The 27,182-nt window shown below is 40.1% G+C and overlaps 1 protein-coding gene across 1 annotated transcript in view; it reads left to right on the forward strand.

The window, feature by feature from the left end:
- The window catches only part of THEM4 (thioesterase superfamily member 4), a 47,579-nt gene extending 39,008 nt beyond the window's left edge, over nucleotides 1–8,571 (forward strand). Inside the window, exons 5-6 of the mRNA XM_068965441.1 lie at nucleotides 4,787–4,911; nucleotides 7,984–8,571. Coding sequence (XP_068821542.1) covers nucleotides 4,787–4,911; nucleotides 7,984–8,024 — 166 coding nt within the window. The 3' untranslated portion in view covers nucleotides 8,025–8,571. The remainder of the gene's footprint in view (nucleotides 1–4,786; nucleotides 4,912–7,983) is intronic.
- Nucleotides 8,572–27,182: the final 18,611 nt, after the last annotated feature.

The raw sequence follows: 27,182 nt of genomic DNA on the forward strand, positions 1-27,182 counted from the left end.
TGGAGGGGAACTAAGATCCCACATGCTTTGTCCAATAAATAAATAAAATTTAAAAAACATTAAAAAAAATAGTATGTAGTTTGGGGATGGGGTAAACATAGGTAAACATAATTAATCTTTGTATTTTTCAGTGGCAAAAGTGATTAAAATAATAATGAAAAAATGAGTGTATATAGTTAAAGCCTAACCAGTAGAAGAGTCAAAACCAAATAACTATATAAATAAATAGAAATTTTTAATTTTTTGAAATCCAAGAAAGGGAGAGGAAGCATCATTAGAGTCAAATAGAATACCAAAATAAGATGGTAGAAATAACTCTTAATGAAACACGAAGTACACTAACTATAAATGGACCAAACCATCAGTTCAAAGAAAGAAATTATAAAATTGACTTTTACAATACAAAAAGCTATAAACTGTTTATATGAGACATATCTAAAACATGACACAGAAAATGGAAGGGAAAATATGCTAGGCAAAAGAAAGTGGAGTAGCCATGGAAAAAAATAAATTATCAAAAATTAATATTGGGGATAGAGGAGACTACTTCATAATAATGAGATTCAATTCAGTAGTGGATAGTAACAATTCTAATCCAGTATGTATATAATAAAATAACTTTAAAGTTAGTAGATTCTTAGGAATAAATTAATCTATTTTCATAGTGGGAGATTCCAGCAAGCTGTTCTCAATAATTAATCAAGCAGACAAAAAAAAGAAAAAAATTTGAATACCTCAAAATAACAAGTATGATTTATTGGACATATGTTGAACCCTATATTCAGTAATTAGAGAAAAATATACTTTCTGCTTAGGCAGTCTTGGAAAATTTACAAAAAACAGTCAGGATTAGTCCATAGATTAAATCTCAATATATTGTAAAGAATCAAGATATTATAGGCCAAGTTCTCTGTACATTAAACTAGAAGTCAAAAATACAGACTTTTTTTTTTTAATGTAGTAAATTAGTTGGGATAGCACTAGGTACATTTATAACCTTTAACGTTTTGCTTGATTAAATCAATAGACTTTTTGTTTGCATTGTCTTATGTGTGAAAGTTAGTAAAGGACCCACCCCTGAAATGATTCAAAGACCTGGATCCTTCCTGGGTGTGGCTTCTCTATCCTCTGGCCTCAATGACTTCTTTGTTCAATTATTCAGGCTTTCTAACCCTTTTTTTTTTTTTTGGTCAACTTCAATAACTTTTTTTTTTGCAACTTTTTCCATTTCATCTGAGTTTTTAAATTTATTAACATGAAATTATTAATAGGGTTCTCAATTTTTCTTACCTCAGTTAAGTACTTAGTTATGTCTTTTTTGGTCCCAGTTCAGCCAGTTGAGTTCAGTCAGTCAGTCGTGTCTGACTCTTTGCGACCCCATGTACTGCAGCACGCCAGGCCTCCCTGTCCATCCCCAACTCCCGGAGCTTACTCAAACTCATGTCCATCAAGTTGGTGATGCCGTCCAACCATCTCATCCTCTGTCATCCCCTTCTCCTCCTGCCTTCAATCTTTCCCAGCATCAGGATCTTTTCCCATGAATTGGCTCTTCCCATCAGGTGGCCAAAATATTGGACCTTCAGCTTCAGCATCAGTCCTTCCAATGAATATTCAGGACTGATTTCCTTTAGGATGGACTGGTTGGATCTCCTTGCAGTCCAAGGGACTCGCAAGAGTCTTCTCCAACACCACAGTTCAAAAGCATCAGCACTCAGCTTTCTTTATAGTCACATCCATATACGACCAGTGGAAAAACCATAGCTTTGACTAGATGGACCTTTGTTGGCAAAGTAATGTCTCTGCTTTTTAATAATGCTATCTAGGTTGGTCATATCTTTTGTTCCAAGGAGCAAGTGTCTTTTAATTTCACGGCTGCAGTCACCATCTGCAGTGATTTTGGAGCCCAAAATAAAGTCTCTCACTGTTTCCATTGTCTCCCCCATCTATTTCCCATGAAGTGATGGGACCAGATGCCATGATCTTAGTTTTCTGAATGTTGAGCTTTAAGCCAACTTTTTCACTCTCCTCTCTCACTTTCATCAAGAGGCACTTTACTTCTTCTTTGCTTTCTGCCATAAGGGTGGTGTCATCTGCATATCTGAGGTTTTTGATATTTCTCTCAGCTATCTTGATTTCAGCTTGTGCTTCATCCAGCCCAGTGTTTCTGATGATGTATTCTGCGTATAAGTTAAATAAGCAGGGAGATAATATACAGCCTTGATGTACTTCTTTCCCAATTTGGAACCAGTCTGTTGTTCCATGTTCAGTTCTAACTGTTGCTTCCTGACCTGCATACAGATTTCTCAGGAGGCATCAGGTGGTCTGGCATTCCCATCTCTTTAAGAATTTTCCACAGTTTATTGTGATCCACACAGTCAAAGGCTTTGGCTTGTCAATAAAGCAGTAGATATTTTTCTGCTTTATTTATTTATGCTCTCTCTGTTTTCTTGATCTGTTTGTCAGATTCACCATTTAACTTTTTAAGCCTCTCTGTTGTATACGTGTGTTTTCCCTTTTACTTTTAAAATTTGCTTGTATCTCTATTATCTTTCTTTTTGCTTCTAACACACATCTAAGTAAGTTGTCTAATAAAACTGAATAAATAAAATTATATGAAGCCTGTTTTTTATGCCAATCAAGCTTATCTGTGCCTAAATATTAGTTGCACTAAGAAAATTATATTCTATAAACAGTTATATTATTTTGTATTTCTCCTTTCTCTTACTCTCTCTTATTAAACAAGGAACTTTTCATTCTAAGGGACAGACCTCTTAATTCACAATAGTGCAAGGAAAAAAGGAACGTATTGGCTTGCATGGTGGAGAAGACAGATATGTCTGGATGCAGGCATTCAATGATGCCATTAGGAATCTGTGCCTGTGTCTCAGCCACACTTTCCTTTAAACCTTCTCCATCCTTGGGTAGCCTTTCCCAATTTAGTGCCACAGCTAACAGGCAGGCTTGTATCTTGCAAGCCTAGCAACTCAAGCAGAAAAAGAACCCAGCCCCAAGGGCTCCAGCACAAGTTCCAGGGTTGATAGTCTCAGCTCATGCTCATATGCACAACCAGTCACTGTTGGGGGGGGGGGGCGGTGGTCAGGGGGTGTGGGGGATAAAAGTCAGCTGTCAACCCTAGTCAACATACGTGGGTTAAAAATGGGGCTGATTCCCCAAAGAAAAGGGAGTGTTGGTGTGTGGATGAGTGGTGAGAGGTAGAACAGATGGATAAATGAAAGGAGTGATGTTAGTAGGAAAGGAAGATGCTGAGCAGGCAAGGACACCTAATGTCCCCTGGGTCTTAGTAAATACTGGGTTGGCAAAGCTCAGTTTTTTCATCAAGAAGTTCAGGAAAAGCTAATGGGAGCAAAAACTGGACAGAAGGGTAATCAGAATGTTCATTTCCTTTCCACATGGAGTAGTTCCTTCATCCACATGATGGTACTACAGGAACGTAAAACACATCTCCCTGCTCTACTTTGTGTTTCTATTAACTAAAATTTTACCTTTAAAGAGATAATGTTTTTCACTACAGCACTTTCTCTAAGATTCCCAGAATTGACTATAGACACATATAGCCAGTAGACACATATAGCTATATAAATTTAAATATAAATTAATTGAAACTAAAAGACGCTTACTCCTTGGAAGGAAAGTTATGACCAACCTATAGAGCATATTGAAAAGCAGTGACAGTACTTTGCCAACAAAGGTCCATCTAGTCAAGGCTATGGTTTTTCCAGTGGGCATGTATGGATGTGAGAGTTGGACTACAAAGAAAGTTGAGTGCCAAAGAATTGATGCTTTTGAACTATGGTGTTGGAGAAGACTCTTGAGAGTCCCTTGGACTGCAAAGAGATCCAACCAGTCCGTCCTAAAGGAAGTCGGTCCTGAATATTCATTGGAAGGACTGATGCTGAAGCTGAAACTCCAATACTTTGGCTACCTGATGCGAAGAGCTGACTCATTTGAAAAGATCTTGATGCTGGGACAGATTGAGGGCAGGAAGAGAAGAGGACGACAGAGGATGAGATGGTTGGATGGCATCACTGACTCAATGGACATGGGTTTGGGTGAACTCCGGGAGTTGGTGATGGACAGTGAGGTCTGGCATGCTGCAGTTCATGGGGTCACAAAGAGTCAGACACTACTGAGCGACTGAACTGAATTGAAACTAAACTAGTTTAAAGATTTATTTTCTCATTCACAATAGCCATATTTTGAATGCTCAGTAGCCATCTCTGGCAACCATGTTGGACAGCTCAGCTGTGGCCCATCGTTTCTGTCATCACTTACAGTTCTGTTGGACAGCTCTGACTTAGCACATTAAGCCAATACCAGCAATTTGTTATTCAGTGTCTTTCTAGTGACAGTTACTCTAAAGCAGACTGGGTGAGAAATTTTGATTATGACAGAGAAAATGAGAGACGCTGACTAGGACCATTCCATGGTCCTATTTTCATTTCTTTAAAGGATTTCAGCTCCCTTCAGATGGGACAGTCCCTGCCATCACAGAGCTGGAATCCCTGGTGATCTCTTTGAACATAACCCACAACAGCAGGCTGGGACTGGATGCCCAAGAGCCACCTGAGCGCAGTTGTGCTTGGGAGCAAGGGAGTGTGAGTGGCTAGTGATGTCAGCCCCACTTTAGGAGCAGTTTATCTAAGACAGTCAGTACCCATTGATACCCAAATGTCATAAATTTCCACCCCTGTCATGCACTTGATCATCTCTCAGTGTTACATAAATCTGATAAAAACGGATTTTTTTTTCCTTTTTTGTTCTGCAGACCTGTCCCTCTTTGTTCTGTTGTTGTGATAAATTGCCAACTTGATAAAGTTGAGGGGAGGAAACTGTTTGCTTCCTGTGATGTTCGAAGTGTTGATGAGAAGACTCTATACTCAGAGGCAACAGGTAAGAAGCTGCCACTTGCTATTTTAAGTTTGGTTTCAGCTGTTTGGGGTGTTTTTGTTTGGGGAGGGGTGGGGTTGGTTTGGTTTGGTTTGGTTTTTTAACCCATGCATGCCTAGAAATTCTTAATTCTGAGAACAAGCTATTCTTATTCATTGTTTGCCAGTATCTCTCAAAATTATAGTCATGAGCCTCGTGACCCATCTTCAGGGTTTTATTCCAAAGGTGTACTAACATGTGTTCAACATTACAACGTGTGTAAGGTTGCTCTGTTGTTCTTTAGTTGCTAAGTCTTATCTGACTCAATTGCGACCCCACGGACCCCCTGCCAGGCTCCTCTGTCCATGGGATTCTCCGGGCAAGGATCCTGGAATAGGTTGCCGTTTCCTTCTCTAGGGGATCTTCCTGACCCAGGGACTGAACTCACATCTCCTGCTTGGCAGGCAGATCCTTTACCACTGAGCCACCTGGGAAGCCCCTAAGGTTGCTCTAGAGCTCTAGTATTCGTGCTGCTCGTGCAGTGTCATTTGACCTGGCCGAAGACTGGCCAAACATAGATGTCTATCAATAGGAGACTAGGTAAAGAGACCACAGTTCATCCATATACTATATTGTGTGTGGGGAAAAAAAAATTATTGTGGAAGGAAATGGCAAGCAACTCCAGCATTCTTGCCTGGGAAATCCCATGGACCGAGAAACCTGGCAGGCTACAGTCCATGGGGTCACAAAGAGTCGGACACAACTGAGCAATTAAACAACAAATAAGAATAAGGGAACTCTTTTGGTCTGATACGGAGCTATATGTCATTACTATATACTGAACGAAAAATACAGGATACAGGACAGTGACTGTAGTTGTGCTATCATTAGCGCAGAAAAAATAGAGAGGTTCTTCCCATTCTCTTCCCTTTTTCTTCTTCCTTCCATTTCACCCATTCCTTTCTTCTTAAATATTTCTAAGGCTAGGAGGGAGAGTCGGGGTGGGGCGTGGTAGGTTCAGGGGTGAGGGCAGGGCCGTGGGGAGGGATGGTTACAACAGCCTGTCGCTGTCTAGGAACCTGAGTGGAGTAAAGGATGTCGGCACAGGGCAGTGGCCCAGCACAGGATGTCAGAGTCCAAGTAGGGAAAGGGTAGAGTTCACATGGGGAGCAGCATGGGTGTCGAAGCCCACAGGGAAAGAGTAGCATCTGCACAGGCTGGGAACCAGGTTTCTCACATCAGAGGAGTTCCAGATATGGAAAAAGTGCAAATGAGAATGAACCCTTTGGTCCTGGATTGGAGTTGGAGATATTGGACATGGATATTTTCTGTCTTTTGCTCTTGCAAATACTGTTGTAATCAGTAACTTTGTATATTGTCAGCTCTCACAGGGTCTTTGCAAGTGATGGGTCCTGGAAGCCTCATCTTCAGTAGCTTCAGACTTAGAAAAGTTAATTTAGATACCCAATACTTTTTATCTGTTTTTTTTTTTTCTTTTTATTTTAATGGAGCTCAGATTCACATGTTTGGGTTAGTCAGAATCCTTGATGTAGGATATATACAGTCATTATTCGTATTGACATGAAAGGCAATCTTTTACTTACTCATTCACTAATGTGTTTATTTTTTCTAATTTAATAACAAACATCTTGAAATTTTCAATCAAACAAGAACCAGACTCTAAATAATGTTATATCCCTACCTAATTACTTTTCCCCATCTCATCCTTCTATTTTTCCTTCAGAAGTAAGTATGATCTTGAATTTTGTGGTTTTCATTCCTTTATATCTTATTTTGTTAAGTTTTATTAAGAATATATGTGTGTCTAAGTAATATATTGTTTAGGTGTTTGTTTTTGAACTTTGTAGAAAAGAGATTGTACTGTATGTGCCTTTCTGGGATTTGATTTTTTTTTTTCCCACTCAGCTTCATATAACTGAAGTTCACACATGTTGGTTCTGTAGCTTGTTCTTTACTACAGTATAATATTCCATTGTGTGACTATACCACAATGAATTTATCTCCCCCTTAAATGGTGGAAGTCTGACTATTATGAATGGGGCTACTATGAACATTCTTATTCATGTCTTCTGCTAGTATATATGGGCAAGAGCTTGGCCTATACTTAGGAGTGAAATTTCTGGGTTGTGGGGTGTAAGAGTGTTCAGCCTTACAGAGGAATGCCAGATTATTTTCTCAAGCTGTAGCAAATTACATTCCCACCAGCAATAGATAAGATTCTCTTGATCTCTATTTTTTCCAGCAATTGATAAAATCAAACTTCTTGATTTTTGCCAATCAAATGGTTGTAAAATGGTATATCAGTGTGATCTTAAGTTGCATTTTCCTGATATATTTATTAATCATATTTGTCTCCCATTCTGCAAAATTCCTATTTGTTCAGCCTCTATTGTTTTTTCTCACTTTTTTAATTGGTATAGAAATTCTTTATCTATATTTTTATTAAACTAATCTTTTTGTTGACTATATAAGCTGCACATATCTCCTAGAATATGTAAGTTGCCTTTTATTTGCTATGTTATCTTTTTATGAACAGAAGTTTTTGATGTAAATGTATTCACACTTATTAAATTTTTTCCTTTACAGTTAATGCTTTTGTGTCTTGTTTAAGAAATTCATTTTTCCCTTAAGTATCAGCTTTTGCAGGAATGATGGATAAAAGAAGGAGGAGGAAGATCATGAATAATTTGAATCCACAGTTAATTTAAACCCCATTCCAGGCTGTGGTTTGTGCTTCCTGTCTCACTAAACCTTTCAGTATCATAAAGGTACCAGATGGCTCAGTTGTAATTTTACATCCTTTCACCTTCTTGACTATGTCTAATGGAAGTGGTAAAGAACCATGAAATGACCAAGAGGTAGACGACTTGGTTACCCAGGAGTTGCTAATACGGTATTGTGATAGTCAAAAGTTGATTCTTAATTTAGCTGAAAAATGAGAGTATGCAAATATCCTGAGATTACCAATATGAATCAAAGTGCTTTTCTTTGCGTGTATTTACGTATTTCTACTTGTAGAAGTTTCATCAGGTTAAAGTCAGTTGACTTATAATCATCTCCTTCTGTTTTGTTTAGGTTTATTTATAAAGCTGGATCCTAAAAAAAGTTCAACATAAAAGAATTCCATAGCAGTCTGTGTAAGGCTGCCCCTCCTCCAGAAGAAGCAGTTGTCTCCAGTCCTGCTCTTGTCATCCACTGTTGACTCCCCATCAGGCAAAACTTGCTAACACGGACCTTCCTAAATAAGTCTTTTGAATTCCATTCCAGGAGCTCCATTTCCACCTTCCAAACTTTTTTTAACACAGAGACACTCCCTGTGAGAGTATCAGCAATTCTTTCTGTCTCCTTAGGATGAGTGTCTGGTTCTCCTAAAATTTGAATGGGCTCCTTAAGCTTGCTCGAGTGTGATGTCTGATCCATTGCAGACAAGAGGAAAAATTCATACTGAAACTTTTACCACAAACTTGGAAATGCCAGAAAACTGAAGAAAGGAATGAATATGTGGGTACATGAGTGTGTGTGTGTGTGTGTGTGTGTGGTGTGTATGCATTATAAATTACAAAACTAGCTTTGTTGTATCTAAACGAATCTTCTAGGCTACAGTAGGAAACAACCAGTTTCTACAGAATCAGACCCTTCACCTCTGTTGTCTTGGAGTCTAGGGATTAAACTTGTACCATTTTAACATAGACCGTGTTATTGTCTCTCACCAGTAGCATGGTTTATCATCACTGGAAGGAGCCTGTATTCATTTCCTAAGTGTCTTAATCCATTTGGACTTCTATAACAAAATACCACAGGTCAGGTAGCTTGTAAAAAACAGAAATTTATTGCTCACAGTTAAAATGAGTTAAAATGGAAAGCCCCAAGATCAGGATGCCAGTATGTTCACCTTCTGATGTGGGCCCACTTACTAGTTCATATTTGGTACCTTCTCACTGTGTCCTTACATGGTGGAAGGAGCTAGAGATCTCTCTGGATCTTTTTATAAGGACACTAATCACATTCTTGAAGGCTTCACTTTAAGCACTTCCCAAAAGCCCTGCCTACTGATACCATCATATTGGGCATTAGGATTTCAACACATGAATTGGGCCAGCCCAGGGTGAGGCAACCCAAACATTCAGACCATAACATTAAGGCTGCCATCATGAAGTACCGTGCACTAGGTGGCTTAGAACAACAGAAACTCATTGTCTCATGGGTCTGGAGACTTTAAATCCAAAGTCGAGGTATCAGCAAGGCTGTGCTCCCTCTGAAGGTCTAGGGAAGGGACGATTCCACGCTCTCTCCTAGCTTCTGGTTGCCTCATGCAGCCTTTGGCTTGTAGGTGCATCAACCCACCTTCAAATGGCATTCTCATGTGTGTCTTTGTATCATTTTCCCTCTGTCCATGTTTCCCCTCTTTATAAGGATACCAGTCATATTGGGAGGGTCCACCTTAACAACCTAGTTTTAATTTGATTACCTCTATAATTGATTACCAAAGATAGGTGGGTCATGGTGGAGAGGTGGGACAGAATGGTCCACTGGAGAAGGACCACTTCAGTATTCTTGCCTTGAGAACACCATGAACAGTATGAAAAGGCAAAATGATAGGATACTGAAAGAGGAACTCCCCAGGTCAGTTGGTGCCCAATATGCTACTGGAGATCAGTGGAGAAATAACTCTAGAAAGAATGAAGGGATGGAGCCAAAGCAAAAACAATACCCAGTTGTGGGTGTGACTGGTGATAGAAGCAAGATCCGATGCTGTAAAAAGAAATATTGCATAGGAACCTGGAATGTTAGGTCCATGAATCAAGGCAAATTGGAAGTGGTCAAACAAGAGATGGCAAGAGTGAACGTCGACATTCTAGGAATCAGCAAACTAAAATGGACTGGAATGGGTGAATCTAACTCAGATGACATTATATCTACTACTGTGGGCAGGAATCCCTTAGAAGAAATGGAGTAGCCATCATGGTCAACAAAAGAGTCCGAAATGCAGTACTTAGATGAAATCTCAAAAACGACAGAATGATCTCCGTTCGTTTCCAAGGCAAACCATTTAATATCACAGTAATCCAAGTCTATGCCCCAACCAGTAATGCTGAAGAAGCTGAAGGTGAACAGTTCTATGAACACCTACAAGACCTTTTAGAACTAACACCCACAAAAGATGTCCTTTTCGTTATAGGGGACTGGAATGCAAACATAGGAAGTCATAAAACACCTGAGTTAACAGGCAAATTTGGCCTTGGAATATGGAATGAGGCAGGACAAAGGCTAATAGAGTTTTGCCAAGAGAACGCACTGGTCATAGCAAACACCCTCTTCCAACAACACAAGAGAAGACTCTACACATGGACATCACCAGATGGTCAACAGTGAAATCAGATTGATTATATTCTATGCAGCCAAAGATGGAGAAGCTCTATACAGTCAGCAAAAACAAGACCAGGAGCTGACTGTGGCTCAGATCATGAACTCCTTATGCCAAATTCAGACTTAAATTGAAGAAAGTGGGGAAAACCACTAGACCATTCAGGTATGACCTAAATCAAATCCCTTATGATTAAACAGTGAAAGTGAGAAATAGATTTAAGGGCCTAGATCTGATAGATAGAGTGCCTGATGAACTATGGAATGAGGTTCGTGACATTGTATGGGAGACAGGAATCAAGACCATCCCCATGGAAAAGAAATACAAAAAAGCAAAATGGCTGTCTGGTGACACCTTACAAATAGCTGTAAAAAGAAGAGAAGAGAAAAGCAAAGGAGAAAAGGAAAGATATAAATAAGCATCTGAATGCAGAGTTCCAAAGAATAGCAAGAAGAGATAAGAAAGCCTTCCTTAGAGATCAATGCAAAGAAATAGAGGAAAAGAACAGAATGGGAAAGACTAGAGATCTCTTCAAGAAAATTAGAGATACCAAGGGAACATTTCATGCAAAGATGGGCTCGATAAAGGACAGAAATGGTATGGACCTAACAGAAGCAGAAGATACTAACAAGAGGTGGCAAGAATACACAGAACTGTACAAAAAAGATCTTCAAAACCCAGATAATCATGATGATGTCATCACTCATCTAGAGCCAGACATCCTGGAATGTGAAGTCAAGTGGACTTTAGAAAGCATCACTACGAACAAAGCTAGTGGAGGTGATGGAATTCCAGTTCAGCTATTTCAAATCCTGGAAGATGATGTGAAAGTGCTGCACTCAATATGCCAGCACATTTGGAAAACTCAGCAGTGGCCACAGGACTGAAAAAGGTCAGTTTTCATTCCAATCCCAAAGAAAGGCAATGCCAAAGAATGCTCAAACTACCACACAATTGCACTCATCTCACACGCTAGTAAAGTAATGCTCAAAATTCTCCAAGCCAGGCTTCAGCAATACGTGAACCGTGAACTTCCAGATGTTCAAGCTGATTTTAGAAAAGGCAGAAGAACCAGGGATCAAATTGCCAACATCCGCTGGATCATCGAAAAAGCAAGAGAGTTCCAAAAAACATCTATTTCTGCTTTATTGACTATGCCAAAGCCTTTAGCTGTGTAAATCACAATAAACTGTGGAAAATTCTGAAGGAGATGGGAATATCAGACCACCTGACCTGCCTCTTGAGAAACCTATGTGCAGGTCAGGAAGCAACAGTTAAAACTGGACATGGAACAACAGACTGGTTCCAAATAGGAAAAGGAGTACGTTAAGGCTGTATATTGTCACCCTGCTTATTTAACTTCTATGCAGAGTACATATGAGAAACACTGGGCTGGAAGAAGCACAGGCTGGAATCAAGATTGCCGGCAGAAATATCAATAACCTCAGATATGCAGATGACACCACCCTTACGGCAGAAAGTGAAGAGGAACTAAAAAGCCTCTTGATGAAAGTGAAAGAGGAGAGTGAAAAAGTTGGCTTAAAGCTCAACATTCAGAAAACTAAGATCATGACATGTGATCCCATCACTTTATGGTAAATAGATGGGGAACAGTGGAAACAGTGTCAGACTTTATTTTGGGGGGCTCCAAAATCACTGCAGATGGTGACTGCAGCCATGAAATTACAAGACGCTTACTCCTTGGAAGGAAAAGTATGACCAACCTAGACAGCATATTGAAAAGCAGAGACATTACTTTGCCAACAAAGGTCCATCTAGTCAAGGCTATGGTTTTTCCAGTGGTCATGTGTGGATGCGCGAGTTGGACTGTGAAAAAGCTGAGCACCGAAAAACTGATGCTTTTCAACTGTGGTGTTGGAGAAGACTCTTGAGAGTCCCTTAGACTGCAAGGAGATCCAACAAGTCCATTCTAAAGGAGATCAGTCCTGGGTGTTCTTTGGAAGGAATAATGCTAAAGCTGAAACTCCAATACTTTGGCCACCTCATGCGAAGTGTTGACTTACTGGAAAAGACTCTGATGCTGGCAGGGATTAGGGGCAGGAGGAGAAGTGGATGACAGAGGATGAGATGGCTGGATGGCATCACCGACTCGATGGATGTGAGTCTGGGTGAACTCCGGGAGTTGGTGATGGACAGGGAGGCCTGGTGTGCTGCGATTCATGGGGTCGCAAAGAGTCAGACACTACTGAGTGACTGAACTGAACCTCTATAAAGACCATATTTTCAAATAAGGTCACATTATAAGGTACTGGGAGGGTTAGGACTTCACCATACCTTTTTAGGGGCAGGGGACACAATTCAAACCATAACAGAACTTTAGACAAGAATAAAAGTAAACTGAGAAACTAATGTTCTAGAAAATATATTCTGCTTCCAGTAGATTGAGTTGAATCTATTGCAGGCAATGGATTCTTTGGGCTTCAGTTTCTTGCTTGTTTTCTCCTTATTGAAAGTTTAGGCTGCCTTCTGAATGGGAGAAAATAATAGTAAATGAAGCAACTGACAAACTAATCTCAAAAATATACAAGCAACTTATGCAGCTCAATTCCAGAAAAATAAACGACCCAATCAAAAAATGGGCCAAAGAACTAAATAGACATTTCTCCAAAGAAGACATACGGATGGCTAACAAACACATGAAAAGATGCTCAACATCACTCATTATTAGAGAAATGCAAATCAAAACCACAATGAGGTACCACTTCACACCAGTCAGAATGGCTGCGATCCAAAAATCTGCAAGCAATAAATGCTGGAGAGGGTGTGGAGAAAAGGGAACCCTCCTACACTGTTGGTGGGAATGCAAACTAGTACAGCCACTTTGGAGAACAGTGTGGAGATTCCTTAAAAAATTGCAAATAGAACTACCTTATGACCCAGCAATCCCACTGCTGGGCATACACACCGAGGAAACCAGAATTGAAAGAGACACATGTACCCCAATGTTCATCGCAGCACTGTTTATAATAGCCAGGACATGGAAACAACCTAGATGTCCATCAGCAGATGAATGGATAAGAAAGCTGTGGTACATATACACAATGGAGTATTACTCAGCCGTTAAAAAGAATTCATTTGAATCAGTTCTGATGAGATGGATGAAACTGGAGCCGATTATACAGAGTGAAGTAAGCCAGAAAGAAAAACACCAATACAGTATACTAACACATAGATATGGAATTTAGAAAGATGGCAATGACGACCCTGTATGCAAGACAGCAAAAAAGACACAGATGTGTATAACGGACTTTTGGACTCAGAGGGAGAGGGAGAGGGTGGGATGATTTGGGAGAATGGCATTGTAACATGTATACTATCATGTAAGAATCGAATCGCCAGTCTATGTCCGACGCAGGATACAGCATGCTTGGGGCTGGTGCACGGTGATGACCCAGAGAGACGTTATGGGGAGGGAGGTGGGTGGGGGGTTCATGTTTGGGAACGCATATACATCCGTGGTTGATTCATGTCAATGTATGGCAAAACCAATACAGTATTGTAAATTAAAATAAAGGAAAATAAAATTTAAAAAAAGAAAGTTTAGGCTGAACTGAGATCACCATTTTCAAAGGTCAAACTGGTTCAGTATTGACAATTTCCTATGGCTTAACCTAATAACTTCGAAATATCTGTGGGGGCTTCCCCAGTGGCTTCCTGGCGGCTCAGTCATGCAGAATCTGCCTGCCAATGCAGGAGATATGGGTTTGATCCCGCATTCCTCAGAGCAGTTAAGGCCGTGTGCCACGACCATTGAGCCTGTGCTCTAGAGCCCAAGAGCTGCAGTTATTGAGTCAACACACTGCAGCTACTGCAGCCCACACCTACAGCCCATGTTCCACAACAAGAGAAGTCAGCACATTGAAAGGAAGAGTAGCTCCCGCTCACCACAACTAGAGAAAGTCCTCACACCAATGAAGACCCAGCATAACCAAAAAGAAATAAGTAAATAAAAGTTTTGAAAAAAAGAAATATCCTTGTGGTACCCTAGCCAGTCATCCTTCCACAGGTACGAGATCAGCTGGACTCCTCTACTTCCAGGGCCGACTGATCCTGGGATGGCCAAGTCTCCTGTCCTAGAATTTCTGTCTCTAGGGCCCACCTGAAGTTCCCAAACTCCAAGAAAAGCCCGAGCAGATGACTCACTGCGGAGGCGAGGCTGGCAGTTTCATCTCCCTGGAAACTCAGAGAGGCCTTGCGAACGTGTCCGGGAAGTGCCTGGGCTTTCAGCTCTGCAGTTTACATGTCTGGCAACAACCACCCTTTCTTCCCAGTCTTCCTTCCATCCAATCCTAGGCCTACAGAGACAGGGCTTTTATGACAGCTCTGTCTCACAGCTTGCTTTCAAGGACACTAGGCATGTTAAAAATGTGAAGCTGAAAGAACAAGCCAGCACTGCCATCTATTCTCACTTAATTAGTACAATTTAGACAGTGAAAGTACTTAATCATTTGGTCAGACTTACAAAGCTTTGGTAAAGAACCCACCTGCCAATGCAGAAAACATAGGAAATGAGAGTTGGATCCCTGGGTCAGGAAGATCCCCTGGAGGAGGGCTTGGCAATCCACTCCAGTGTTCTTTCCTGGAGAATCCTGTATACAGAGGAGCCTGGTGGGCTACAGTCCATAGGGTCACTAGAGTCAACACAACTGAAGCGACTTAGCATGCACACAAGAAACTGCTACAACACTCCAGACCTTCAGCCAAGGGAAAAGAAACACAGGAAGAATGCCAAACGACTGGTTTCTCTTCTTTCTATCAGATATGCTCATATCTCCATTTCTAGCCATTGTGCAGTTTTAGTTCTGACTCTACTTTGTCTATGTCCAAGGTACATGGCAACATATGAGTGAAACTACACCAAATAACTAAAGGAAAAGCTCAGTAGCTGTTAACACAGGGTTTCCCCCATAGCCAGTGAGGCCAAAATGGGTTCCCTGTTTTGCAACAGACTGTTCCTAGGCTTGACCAAGCCCTGGCATTCCTGCCCTTACCAGATTTTTACTTTGATAAATACATAAGATTAGCAAAAGGTGGCTAAACAGAAAGGAGATAAGAGCACAACTGTTGCAACCGTCACTCCATTACTAGCTTGCTGTGTAACCCATGCAGTTGTTCCTCACTGCCCATTTCCCCTCTACACTGGATGGAAAATAACATTTTGAATGAAGATTAGGAATAGATGCTGGTCAGTGTTAAAATATCCTTGAACTATCAGTGCAAACATAACAAGGCAGTGAGTTTTTGCTCTTAACCCCATGCATCTAAATGTTTAAGAAGCATTATTGGAGAAATAAAAAATAATGGAAAATAAAGGTAACTTTTTTCCTCTAATTGGAAAGTGGATGGAAACAAAGAGAAGTCAAGAAAAACTTACTCTTTATTAAGCAACTTCCTGTCTCCTGTGTTGCCCACCCCATTACCTTCTCAGGACCCTGACATTCCCTCTACCCTAGGGAGCTGTAAAGTCAAATTGGTGTTCTACTAATAACCAGCCATCATGGAGCCCTAGCAAAACATTTCAGTGCCAACTATAATGGTAGGAACAAGGTAATCTCTTTCAAATTTATATCACTGAAAATAAACCATGGACTTTTCTTCTCGGGAAGGGTTCAAATTTATTCTGATAGTATTCTTGGTCTTGCACTTCTATGGTCAACACAGAATTGCAGAATTGGCTCATTCTTCTTAAGTGTAGATTTAAAATTAAGTGGACTGCAGACAAAGGTACCACAAGAAAAAGAAAAACGCCAAAAGATTAATATCCTTTTTGAATATGGTTACAAACATTCTCAACAAGACAGAAGTAAACTGAATTTCAACAGCACATTTAAAAGATTATATACACCATGACCACGGGGGTTGATCCCAGAAACCCAACAATAGTTCAACATAAGAAAATCAGTAATAGAACAAAGGCATAAAACTACATGATCATCTCAATAGATGCAGAAGTCATTTGACAAAATTCAATATCTTTTCATGAAAAATATACCAAAAAGTAGAAATAGAAAATAACTTCATTAACATAGTAAAGGGCACCTATGAAAAATCCACAGCTATCATACTGAATAGTGAAAGACTGAAAGCTTTCCCCTTTAACTCAGAAACAAACAAAAAAGGATTCATACTTTTACTACTGCTATTCTAAGTAAAACCAAAGTCCTAGACAGTAATTGAACAAGAGAAATAAAAGGCATCCAAATTGGAAAGGAAGAAGTAAAGCTATTTTTAGATGATATGGGTTTATACATAGACAATGCCAAAGAATCTACCAAAAAACAAGCTATAGCTAATACATGAATTCAGCAAAGATACAGCATACAAGACTTCATATAAATTTTAAACTTTTGTGCATCAAAAGACATTATCAAGAAAGTGGAAAGGCAACCTATAGAATGGGAGAAAATATTTATAAATTATGTATCTAATAAGGGTTTAGTACCCAGAATATATAAAGAATTCTTAAAACTCCACCCCAAAGGCCCACAGTTTAAAAATCAGCAAAGCACTTGAATTAACATTTCTCCAAAGAAGGAATACAAATTGCTAACAAACACAAGAAAGATGTTCAATATAATTGGTCATTAGGGAGTTTCATATCAAAACTGCACTTCATACTCACTAAGATGACTATAATTTTTTAATGGGAAATGTGTCAAGCAGAATATGAAGAAATGGGAACCCTCCTACATTGTTGGTCAGAATATAAAAGGGTGCTGCTATTATGGAAGTTTGGTGGTTCTTCAAAAACTCCTAGAGGAGAACATAGGCAAAACATTCTTTGACATAAATCACAGCAGGATTCTCTATGACCCACCTCCCAGAATATTGGAAATAAAAGCAAAAATAAACAAATGGGATCTAATTGAAATTAAAAGCTTCTGCACAACAAAGGAAACTATAAGCAAGGTGAAAAGACAGCCTTCAGAATGGGAGAAAATAATAGCAAAGCAACTGACAAAGGATTAATCTCAAAAAGTATACAAGCAACTCCTGCAGCTCAATTCCAAAAAAATAAATGACCCAATCAAAAAATGGGCCAAAGAACTAAACAGACATTTCTCCAAAGAAGACATACAGATGGCTAACAAACACATGAAAAGATGTTCAACATCACTCATTATCAGAGAAATGAAAATCAAAACCACAATGAGGTACCATTTCACACCAGTCAGAATGGCTGCGATCCAAAAGTCTACAAGCAATAAGGGCTGGAGAGGGTGTGGAGAAAAGGGAACCCTCTTACACTGTTGGTGGGAATGCAAACTAGTACAGCCACTATGGAGAACAGTGTGGAGATTCCTTAAAAAATTGGAAACAGAACTGCCATATGACCCAGCAATCCCACTGCTGGCATACACACTGAGGAAACCAGAATTGAAAGAGACACGTGTACCCCAATGTTCATCACAGCACTGTTTATAATAGCCAGGACATGGAAACAACCTAGATGTCCATCAGCAGATGAATGGATAAGAAAGCTGTGGTACATATACCCAATGGAGTATTACTCAGCCATTAAAAAGAATACATTTGAATCAGTTCTAATGAGGTGGATGAAACTGGAGCCGATTATACAGAGGTAAGCCAGAAAGAAAAACACCAATACAGTATATTAATGCATATATATGGAATTTAGAAAGATGGTAATGATAACCCTGTATGCAAGACAGCGAAAGAGACACAGATGTATAGAACAGTCTTTGGACTCTGTGGGAGAGGGAGAGGGTGGGATGATTTGGGAGAATGGCATTGAAACATGTATAATATCATATGTGAAATGAATTGCCAGTCCAGGTTTAATGCATGGTACAGGATGCTCGGGGCTGGTGCACTGGGATGACCCAGAGGGATGGGATGGGGAGGGGGGTGGGAGGGGAGTTCAGGATGGGGAACACGTTTACACCCGTGGCAGATTCATCTCGATGTATAGCAAAATACAATATTGTAAAGTAATTAGCCTCCAATTAAAATAAATAAATTTATATTTTAAAAAAATGTTAAGCACAGAATGACCCAGCAATTCTATCTTAGGTGTATGTTCAAGAAAAATAGAAACATGTCCACACAAACTTGTACACAAAAGTTTATAGCCACATTATTCATAATAGCCAAAAGGTGGGAAAAAAAAAAAACCCAAATGGAAAATAACAAATGTTGGCAAGGACATGGAGAAATTCTAACCCTCATATGATGCTAGTGGGAAAATAAAATAATGCAGCCACTTTGGAAAACAGTTTGGCAGTTCATCAAAAAGCTAAACATATAAATTACCATATGACACAGCATTTCCAAAGGAATTGAAAAGAGACACTCTACAGCCATCAGAGAAGAAAAAGAAATAAAATCATGACTGGAAAAGAAGTAAAGCTCTCACTTTTTGTGAAGACATGATTCCTTACACAGAAACCTCTAAAGGTGCCACCAAAAAATTATTAGTTTTAATCAATGAATTAAAGTTGCAGGACATAAAATTAATACACAGAAATTTCTTGTATTTTTATACACTAACAATGAAAATTCCCATCTCTTTCAGAATTTTCCACAGTTTATTGTGATCCACACAGTCAAAGGCTTTGGCATAGTCAATAAAGCAGAAATAAATGTTTTTCTGGAACTCTCTTCCTTTTTTGATGATCCAGCAGATGTTGACAATTTGATCTGTGGTTCCTCTGCCTTTTCTAAAACCAGCTTGAACATCAGGAAGTTCACAGTTCACGTATTGCTGAAGCCTGGCTTGGAGAATTTTGAGCATTACTTTACTAGCATGTGAGATGAGTGCAACTGTGTGGTAGTTTGAGCATTCTTTGGCATTGCCTTTCTTTGGGATTGGAATGAAAACTGACCTTTTTCAGTCCTGTGGCCACTGCTGAGTTTCCCAAATTTGCTGGCATATTGAGTGCAGCACTTTCACAGCATCATCTTTCAGGATTTGAAATAGCTCAACTGGAATTCCATCACCTCCACTAGCTTTGTTCATAGTGATGCTTACTAAGGCCCACTTGACTTCACATTCAGGATGTCTGGCTCTAGGTGAGTGTGATTCATGGGGTCGCAAAGACTCGGACACGACTGAGCAACTGAACTGAATTGAACTGAACTAAACAATGAAAAACTGGAAAGCAAAATTAAGGAAACAATCTCATTTGCCATTGCAACAAAAAGAATAAAATATTTAGAATAAACTTACCCGAAGAGACGAAAGTTCAGTTCAGTTCAGTTGTTCAGTCGTGTCCAACTCTGTATGACCCCATGAACTGCAGCACACCAGGCCTTCCTGTCCATCACCAACTCCCAGAGTTTACCCAAACTTGTGTCCATTGAGTTGGTGATGCCATCCAACCATCTCATCCTCTGTCGTCCCCTTCTCCTCTTGCCCTCAATCTTTCCCAGCATCAGGGTCTTTTCAAATGAGTCAGCTCTTCAAATCAAGTGGCCAAAGTATTGCTGTTTCAGCTTCAACATCAGTCCTTCCAATGAACACCCAGGACTGGTCTCCTTTAGGATGGACTGGTTGGATCTCCTTGCAGTCCAAGAGACTCTCAAGACTCTTTTCCAACACCACAGTTCGAAAGCATCAATTCTTTGGTGCTCAGCTTTCTTCACAGTCCAACTCTCGCATCCATACATGACCACTGGAAAAACCATAGCCTTGACTAGATGGACCTTTGTTGGCAAAGTAATGTCTCTGCTTTTTAATATGCCGTCTAGGTTTATCATAGCTTTTCTTCCAAGGAGCAAGTGTCTTAATTTCATGGCTGCAGTCACCATCTGCAGTGATTTTGGAGCCCAAGAAAATAAAGTCTGTCACAGTTTCCATTGTTTCCCTATCTATTTGCCATGATGTGATGAGATTGAATGGCATGATCTTAGTTTTTTGAATGTTGAGTTTTAAGCAAGCTTTTTCACTCTCCTCGTTTACTTCTTAATTAGTGAACACTAATGGTTCTGGAACTGCTTAGTCAGTTGGTTATCTTCATTTTGTACAAAATGTAGCAGTAAAAAAAAAGAAGTTGTGATACATATACACAATGGAATATTACTCAGCTATAAAAAATGAATGCATTTGAATTGGTTCTAGTGAGGTGGATGAACCTAAAGCCTATTATACAAAGTGACATAAGTCAGAAAGAGAAAAATAAGTATCTCATATATATATATATATATATATATATATATATATATATATATATATATATATATATATATATGGAATCTCTTGCTTTTTCAGTGATCCAGAGGATGTTGGCAATTTGATCTCTGGTTCCTCTACATTTTCTAAAACCAGCTTGAACACCTGGAAGTTCAGGGTTCACGTATTGCTGAAGCCTGGCTTGGAGAATTTTGAGCATCGCTTTACTACGTGTGAGATGAGTGCAAATGTATGGTAGTTTGAGCATTCTTTGGCATTGCTTTTCTTTGGTATTGGAATGTAAACTGACCTTTTCCAGTCCTGTAGCCACTGCTGAGTTTTTCAAATTTGCTGGCATATTGAATGTAGCAATTTCACAGCATCATCTTTCAGGATTTGAAATAGCTCAACTGGAATTCCATCACCTCCACTAGCTTTGTTTATAGTGATGCTTCTTAAGGCCCACTTGACTTCACATTCTAGGATGTCTGGCTCTAGGTGAGTGATCACATCATCATGATTATCTGGGTTTTGAAGATCTTTTTTGTACAGTTCTGTGTATTCTTGCCACCTCTTCTTAATATCTTCTGCTTCTGTTAGGTCCATATCATTTCTGTCCTTTATCGAGCCCATCTTTGCATGAAATGTTCCCTTGGTATCTCTAATTTTCTTGAAGAGATCTCTAGTCTTTCCCATTCTGTTCTTTTCCTCTATTTCTTTGCATTGATCTCTGAGGAAGGCTTTCTTATCTCTCCTTGCTATTCTTTGGAACTCTGCATTCAGATGCTTATATCTTTCCTTTTCTCCTTTGCCTTTCACTTCTCTTCTTTTCACAGCTATTTGTAAGGCCTCCTCAGACAGCCATTTTGCTTTTTTGTATTTCTTTTCCATGGGGATGGTCTTGATCCCTGTCTTCTGTACAATGTCATGAACCTCTGTCCATAGTTCATCAGGCACTCTGTCTATCAGACCTAGTCCCTTGAATCCAGAGTTCCAGAAAAACATCTATTTCTGCTTTATTGACTATGCAAAAGCCTTTGGCTGTGTAAATCACAATAAACTGTGGAAAATACTGAAAGATATGGGAATATCAGACCACCTGACCTGCCTCTTGAGAAACCTGTATGCAGGTCAGGAAGCAACAGTTGGAACTGGACATGGAACAACAGATTGGTTCCAAATAGGAAAAGGAGTACGTCAAGGCTGTGTATTGTCACCCTGCTTATTTAACTTCTATGCAGAGTACATCATGAGAAACACTGGACTGGAAGAAGCACAAGCTGGAATCAAGATTGCTGGGAGAATATCAATAACCTCAGATATGCAGATGACACCACCCTTATGGCAGAAAGTGAAGAGGAACTAAAATCCCTTGATGAAAGTGAAGGAGGAGAGTGAAAAAGTTGGCTTAAAGCTCAACATTCAGAAAACAAAGATCATGGCATCTGGTCCCATCACTTCATGGTAAATAGATGGGGAAACAGTGGAAACAGTGTCAGACTTTATTTGGGGAGGCTCCAAAATCACTGAAGATGGTGATTGCACCCATGAAATTAAAAGACGCATACTCCTTGGAAGGAAAGGTATGACCAACCTAGATAGCATATTGAAAAGCAGAGACATTACTTTGCCAACAAAGGTCCATCTAGTCAAGCCTATGGTTTTTCCTGTGGTCATGTATGGATGCGAGAGTTGGACTGTGAAAAAGCTGAGCACCGAAGAATTGATGCCTCGAACTGTGGTGTTGGGAAAGAGTCTTGAGAGTCCCTTGGACTGCAAGGAGATCCAACCAGTCTATCCTAAAGGAGACCAGTCCTGGGTGTTCATTGGAAGGACTGATGCTGAGGCTGAAACTCCAATACTTTGGCCACCTGATGTGAAGAGCTGACTCATTGGAAAAGACTCTGATGCTGGGAGGGATTGGGGGCAGGAGGAGAAGGGGACAACAGAGGATGAGATGGCTGGATGGCATGATCGACTCGATGCACATAAGTTTGGGTGAACTCCAGGAGTCGGTGATGGACACGGAGGCCTAGCGTGCTGGGATTCATGGTGTCGCAAAGAGTCAGACATGACCGATCGACTGAACTGAACTGAACTGATGTATGGAATCTAGAAAGACTGTACTGATAAACCCATCTACAGGGCAGCAATGGAGATGCAGACATAGAGAAGAGACTTTTGGACACAGTGGGAGAAAGAGAAGATGGGATATTTGAGAAAGTATCATTGAAACATATTATTTACCATATGTCCAGTAGATAGCCAGTGGGAAAATACAGAATAACACAGGGAATCCAAAGCCTGTGACAACCTAGCGGAGTGGGATGGGGAGGGAGGTGGGATGGAGGTTCAAGAGGGAAGGGACATACATATACCTATGGCTGATTCATGTTGATGTATGGCAGAAACCATTACAATATTATAAAGTAATTATCCTCCAGTTTAATACAAAAGACTGCAAAAAAAAAATTTAATTTTAAAAAAGAGAGACTCTAACAGGACTTATTGTTCATTGCGATATTTTTAAATTTTATTAATATTATCATTATTTTCAGCTGCATCAGGTCTGAGCTTCAGTGTGCAGGCTTCTCTCCAGCTGTGGCCCGTGGGCTCACTACTTGTGGCACACGGGCAGAGTTGCCCCACAGCATGTGGGATCTTAGTTCCCTGACCAGGGATCCAACCCGAATCCCCCACACTGGAAGGCAGATTCTTAACCACTGGACCTCCAGGGAAGTCCTCCACTGCAGTATTTTTCAAATCGCCAAAAGGAAGAAAACCAAGTGCCCATCAGCAGATAAATGGGTAAACAAAATCCATAAAACATAATATTATTCAGGCATAAAAAGAAGGAAACTCTGACACATGCTACAATGTGAATGAATCTTGAAAACATGCTAAGAAAATACCCCAGACACAAGAGGACAAATATTATATGATTCCACTTGTATGAGTTATCTAGAGTAGGCAAATTCATAGAGACCGAAAACAGATGAGAGGTTAAAAGAGGGCTGGAGGGAGTGAGGAATAGGGAGTCATTGTTTAATAGGTACAGACTTTCTGTTTGGGACAATCAAAACATTTTGGAAATAGTGGTGATAGTTACACAATATTGTGGATGTAATTAATGCCATGAGATGTACACTTGAAAGTGATTAAAATGGCTAGTTTATGTGATATATAATATATATATACTACAACTTTTAAAGTTTAACATAACATATAGAAAGCCTTGAATTATACACTTTGCTATGTGAATTGTATGTTAAATAAATGTTATATCAATAAAGCTGTTTAAAAAAAAGAGGTAATACTAACAATGCAAGCACATGTTCCCCCCCACTATCCCAAAGTATAGCATTCCTATGAAACCTTTCATAAGCTGAAATAAGTTAAAGGGAAGAAACAGTTTCCTAAGGACACATCTTGCTGGTAAGCTGAGACAAAGCACAGATGCTCACAGACACAATTCAAAGGTGCGGCGGCTTGATGCTAACTAAGATGCTGAAGATGCTGAAATTCCCTGGGAAGGAGTTGATGGTGCCACTCGGGGTGTCTCGGGGTACCTGCTGCCTCTAAAAGGCTCATTGCAAAACAAATGCTGAATGCTATTTTTGCTTTTCAACTTTTTTCATAAAAGCAAAACTCCTCTTCAGATTTCTTTCAGTTAGTGAAAACAAGTACTAATATAGGTCTTTTGTAAAATCAAAGTTGAGTAAAGCAAATTTTTCAAAAGCAAACAAAAGAAAACAACAGAGCCATCACTCATATTACCAGGAGTCCTTTGTCAGTCACATTACAAGAGTGAAACGATGTATTCGGTTTTGTTGAACTCCCTTAAAATACTATTACAATAAGGTGTTTCTAGTAAAAGCAAAAATATGATTTGTATTGATACCAAATAAATTATTTTAATTGTTTAAAAATTAAGGGGGCTGGAAAATGTATCAATTTTGTGTTTACGCTGTGTTTATTTTGCAAATCTTCTTTAACTTATTACTCTGAGGAAATCAAACTTGCCCAAGCAAGAGTCTTTGAAGTTTTCATTTTCTTCTACTCCTTCTCAGCCAGGTTCTTCCTAGGCTACAGTCATTCTCAAGAGCAGAACATTTTCAAACTCATTCAACTTATCTTTGACCCTCAAAAACCTTTCAGTACAATGATCTGAATCTTACCAAACTGCCTAATAATCTGACAAAGTGATTAGAAACCAGAAAGTTTTCCCACTCGTGTCTTAATCTCAAAATCTTAATAAAACTACCTAACCTTTTTCCCTGAAGGAAAAGTATTATGAAATAGATACAAACTGGTCTTTTTTTTTTTCCTCCTGTAACACCTTTACGCAACACTATTTAGTCAATTCTGTTATGTAAACAGGACAGAGGTCAGCAAATTTTATCCAAAAGAACCAGAGGGTAAATATTTTAGGCTCCTTGGTCATACAATCTGTCACAGCTACTTAGCTGTGACATTGTAGCTCCAAAGCAGTTACAGATAATAAAAGTAGCCTCCCTTATCCATAGGGGATACTTTCAAAGACCCCCAGTAGATGCCTGAAACCTCGGACAGCACGGAACCCTATATATACTACCTTTCCTCCTCTACATATATACTTGTGATAAAGTTGGGGCTTCCCCGACAGATTAGCTGGTAAAGAGTCCACCAGCAACACAGGAAGCCCCAGTTCGATTCCTGGGTCAGGAAGATTGCCTGCATAGGCTATCCATTCCAGTATTCTTGCCTGGAGAATTTCATGGACAGAGGAGCCTGGCAGGCTACATCCACTGGGCCACAGAGCTGGACATGACTGAGCGGCCTTCACTCACTTCACTATGATAAAGCTTACCTTATAAATTAGGCACAGTAAGAGAACAATAATAACTAACAATAAAACAGAACAACTGTAACAATATACTGCAAGAGTTTTGTGAATGTGATAGCCCTCTCTCACAATAGCTCATTGTACAAACTTAATGCCTTTCCCATCTGAAAAAGCACGTCCCTTGCGCTCTGGCCGTAACTTTCACAGTCTGAGGTGCAACAGCCAACTAGCACAAAGTTCCCTTTCCTTCTTCACAACTTCATGACAGAAGATGAAGTTCCTTCATGCATAGAAGATTCATCCTTACCATCCTTCTTAGCAACCTCAGCATATGATTTTTTTTTCTCTCCTTTTTAAGTTGAGAACTCTCACCTTTCCACTTAAAGGAGGCACTGTCTCTTTGGGAATTCTCTTGGACATATTTGAATTGCCGGTATCACCACTCTTGTGCTCTGGGCTCAGTCATGTCCAACTCTTTGCGACCACATGGACTATATAGAGCCCACCAGCCTCCTCTGTCCATGGGATTTTTTCAGGCAAGAATACTGCAGTGGGTTGCCATTTCCTCCCCCATGGTGTGCTTTGGGGATATTCATAAATAAAATAAGAGTTACTGGAACACAAGAACTATGATACCATGGCAGTGGCTCGATAGCGATGAGGTAGGAGATAGATGGGCATCTGCGCTGGACAGCTGCTGTTTGTCAAGTGGAGTAAAAGTGAAGCTTTATTCTCCACTCCAAAGAGGAAGCTAATGGCAGAAGCTGAGTAAAGAGATAAGATGAAGTAAAGAGATAAGATGCTGAAGTAAAGAGATAAGATGACCACTCTGGAGGTCAAGAAAACGTTCCTGTCTGCACAGTCCCAAGAAGGCTCCTTAGGGGTCAAGAGGACACCACCCTGTTGTAAGTGTGGACATGCACCCACAGACCTCTGTATGGGATTCATCTTAGTAAACAGTTGCACGTGCATCTTGGGGTGGGTCTTAGGACCAGTCGGGTGTGAAAAAAGAAACAAGATAACTGGCCAAATGTAAACAGAGGCTCCAGAAGGACTGTCCTATATAAGTGATTAAAATCACCTCTTTACTGCACTCCTCCTCCTCATGAGAATGCCCACAGCTTTCTCTCTGCTTTGCTTCTGTCTTAAACAAACTGGTTCTCTGCTCTCCTGCATGTTATGCTGTATCTCTAAAAAATAAACTTTGTACCTGCTTTTACAGTGTTGGCCTCCTTGAAACACTCTTGCTTTCAAGTGGGAGAAAGAGCCAGGGCCACTTTGCTTCTGGCCTCTAGCCCCTGGCGGCCTAGTAGCTAGGATTCCTGGTTTTCATCCTGGTAGTTGTTGTTATTTAGTCGCTCAGTCATGCTCAACTCTTTGTGACTCCATGGATTGCAGCATGCCAGGCTTCCCTGTTCTTCACCATTGCCCTGAGTTTGCTCAAACTCATGTCCATTGAGTCAGTGATGCCATCCAACCATCTCATCTTCTGTCATCCCCTTCTCCTCCTGCCTTCAATCTTTCCCAGCATCAGGGTCTTTTCCTGTGAGTCAGCTCTTTGCATCAGGTGGCCAAAGTATTGGAGCTTCAGCATCAGTCCTTTCAATGAATATTCAGGGTTGATTTCCTTCAGGATGGACTGCTTTGATCTCCTTGCAGTCCAAGGGACTCTCAAGAGTCTTCTCCAGCTCCACAGCTAGAAAGCATCAATTTTGCTGCACTCAGTCCTCTTTATGGCCCAACCCTCACATCCATGCATAACTACTGGAAAAACCATAGCTTTGACTATACAGATCCAGGGTACCCATGTCCAATTCCTGGGCAGGGAAATAAGACCTCTTTTCAGGACCACTCACTGCATCTCTCCAAGATCATTTGGTGCTGAAACCTAGGAGTTCAAGTTAAACTGCAGGTCTTCCCAAACTGTTGGC

The sequence above is a fragment of the Capricornis sumatraensis genome, chromosome 2, assembly GCF_032405125.1.
Source record: "Capricornis sumatraensis isolate serow.1 chromosome 2, serow.2, whole genome shotgun sequence".
Classification (NCBI taxonomy): domain Eukaryota; kingdom Metazoa; phylum Chordata; class Mammalia; order Artiodactyla; family Bovidae; genus Capricornis; species Capricornis sumatraensis.